General features: G+C 41.9%; 1 protein-coding gene across 1 annotated transcript in view; it reads right to left on the bottom strand.

The window, feature by feature from the left end:
- Nucleotides 1-2376, bottom strand: part of LOC107655457 (receptor-type tyrosine-protein phosphatase delta-like) — a 78327-nt gene that overhangs the window by 46328 nt on the left and 29623 nt on the right. Inside the window, exon 4 of the mRNA XM_016442948.1 lies at nucleotides 440-709. Within this exon, the coding sequence (XP_016298434.1) occupies nucleotides 440-709 (270 nt within the window). The remainder of the gene's footprint in view (nucleotides 1-439; nucleotides 710-2376) is intronic.

Genomic DNA, 2376 nt, shown 5'->3' on the forward strand with positions numbered 1-2376 from the left:
AATGTATTGTTGGCTATTGCTACAAATATACCCCAGCGACTTAACACTGCTTTTGTGCTGCAGGGTCACATATATATATATATATATTTTTTTTTTTTTTTAATATTTAAGAAATTTAAAATAATTTCAAAATGAATTAATAAATGTGTATTATAAACATACTTTTACTTTAGATGACAACTTCTTGATTATTACAGTATTTTTCACAAATAAAGAAATATTTTAAATATATATATACAAAAAGCAGGTAAACAACAAGGCACTCAGTAATCTGGGAAGTTTGTGTGCATTAAGGATCTTTTTTTTTTTCAACTAAAGCCAAGGTAAAGGTTCAACTAAAGCTAATTTTACATACAGCACACATTGAAAATGACATGAATGGCTAATGAATAAAGCGCAACATAGATTGAAACCACGAGTTTAAATGGCCTTTCCTTACACTTAACAATAACTTGCGCCACGGACTCAATGATTCCCAGGCTGCTCATGGCGACGCAGGTGTAGTTGGCCGACTCGCGCACGCCGTTCAGCTCCAGAACGTTTCGTCCCACGGGCATCTCTTCCTCCGGCGTCAGGTCCTCAGAATTCAGCATCCACTTCACGTAGGGCATCGGAGAGCCGACCGCGACGCAGGTGATGTTCACGCTGCCGCCTGGCATGATCTCGTGGCTCACGGGAGGGATGGTGAAGCGAGGGGGAACGCGCCGAACTGGAGCACAAACACAAGGAAACAGAGGAGAACCAGGTAACAATGACAGAAAATGAACGTTCTGGTGAAAGACTCATATTCAAGCTGGCAATGCATCATTACAGCTAAAAGGACAAGTTGCTAAATATAAGTGCTGGCTAGCAGATGGAACGGAATAATATTGTGTAAGGAGCCGGAGAATCTGAATTCGAGCTAAAGGTCAAAGCCGTGTTTTCGCCCATTTCTACAGGCGCATCTCTCCATCGTCCTCGTTACGTTCACAGACATTTCTGCGAGGATGAAAAACACAGGCGTTTAACGCAGACGCTTCTCTGTTCTCATTCCGAGCTCAGCTGGGAGGCAGAGAAACTGTAATGATGCATATTTATTAAAACCTGCTCTGTCTGAACGAGCTCGATTTCGGTCCGCTTCCCATAAGCCTTTAGAAACCTAAATGAGATGGCGCTGCCCTCAGGGACGACGGAGAGCAACCAATGAAGCCTTTTCAAGCTCTGTGATCAATGGCTGCAGATATCGGCTCTATAGACCTGCGCTGGGAAAGCAGGCGTTCGATCGGGTCTGGTTTCGTTCCCCGGCGGATCGTGATTGAGAGCTGCATGGGTCACCTGCATGCCTGAACACGACACCACAGCATCGAGGGAGACCGCTAAACACACACACACGCAAACCTAACAGCCGTGAAACATTTCTGCACCTACTAGTCAATATGTTAACTAGTGGCTGACGCTCCATGCTCCAAAAAGGCCATAAAACTAGTCCAGTGCTTCTCAGCTGGTTTTGCTACATTGAGACAGAACCCTGTTACAGTTTTTTTTTCAGCTGCTTACACAAAAAATCTTTCCTTGTCACACAGTTTCTGAAAGCTGACACTCAAACAGCAGAAGCACACACCAAATCTGCAAAACCATACACTAATACTGGATCTTTGACTCAGTTTTCAATTTAATTTTGCAAAACACAGCACATAGTTCTCTATGTAACGCACAAAAATCTAACAGGAATTAATATTATGGCAAAGCTGTTTGCAAATGTTTGCTTTTGAGATGTGTTTGTGATATTTTCAATGCAGTGCTTAATTTTGCAAGAGATGTGAGGCATTTTGCGTGCAATTCTTGGATTTGTGTGTAAAGTTTTGAAAATGTGTGTAAGCAGCTGAAAAAAACTGTAAAAGTTTCCTTTTTCTAACCATTATATTGCTGGTTGAATTGTATTAATTGATTTCAGCCTTGTTTTTTCTCTGCTGTCTATGACCTGCCACCCATTTCTGAGTTACAATCCACCAGTGGAGACGCACTGATCCAGTGTGTGTGTGTGTGTGTGTGTGTGTGTGTGTGTGTGTGTGTGTGTGTGTGTGTTGATATTTTGAATGCAGTGCTTAATTTTGCAAGAGATGTGAGGCATTTTGCGTGCAATTCTTGGATTTGTGTGTAAAGTTTTGAAAATGTGTGTAAGCAGCTGAAAAAAACTGTAAAAGTTTCCTTTTTCTAACCATTATATTGCTGGTTGAATTGTATTAATTGATTTCAGCCTTGTTTTTTCTCTGCTGTCTATGACCTGCCACCCATTTCTGAGTTACAATCCACCAGTGGAGACGCACTGATCCAGTGTGTGTGTGTGTGTGTGTGTGTGTGTGTGTGTGTGTGTGTGTGTGTGTGTGTGTGTGTGTG

This window comes from Sinocyclocheilus anshuiensis, unplaced genomic scaffold (genome assembly GCF_001515605.1).
Source record: "Sinocyclocheilus anshuiensis isolate Anshui unplaced genomic scaffold, SAMN03320099.WGS_v1.1 scaffold1116, whole genome shotgun sequence".
Lineage (NCBI taxonomy): Eukaryota > Metazoa > Chordata > Actinopteri > Cypriniformes > Cyprinidae > Sinocyclocheilus > Sinocyclocheilus anshuiensis.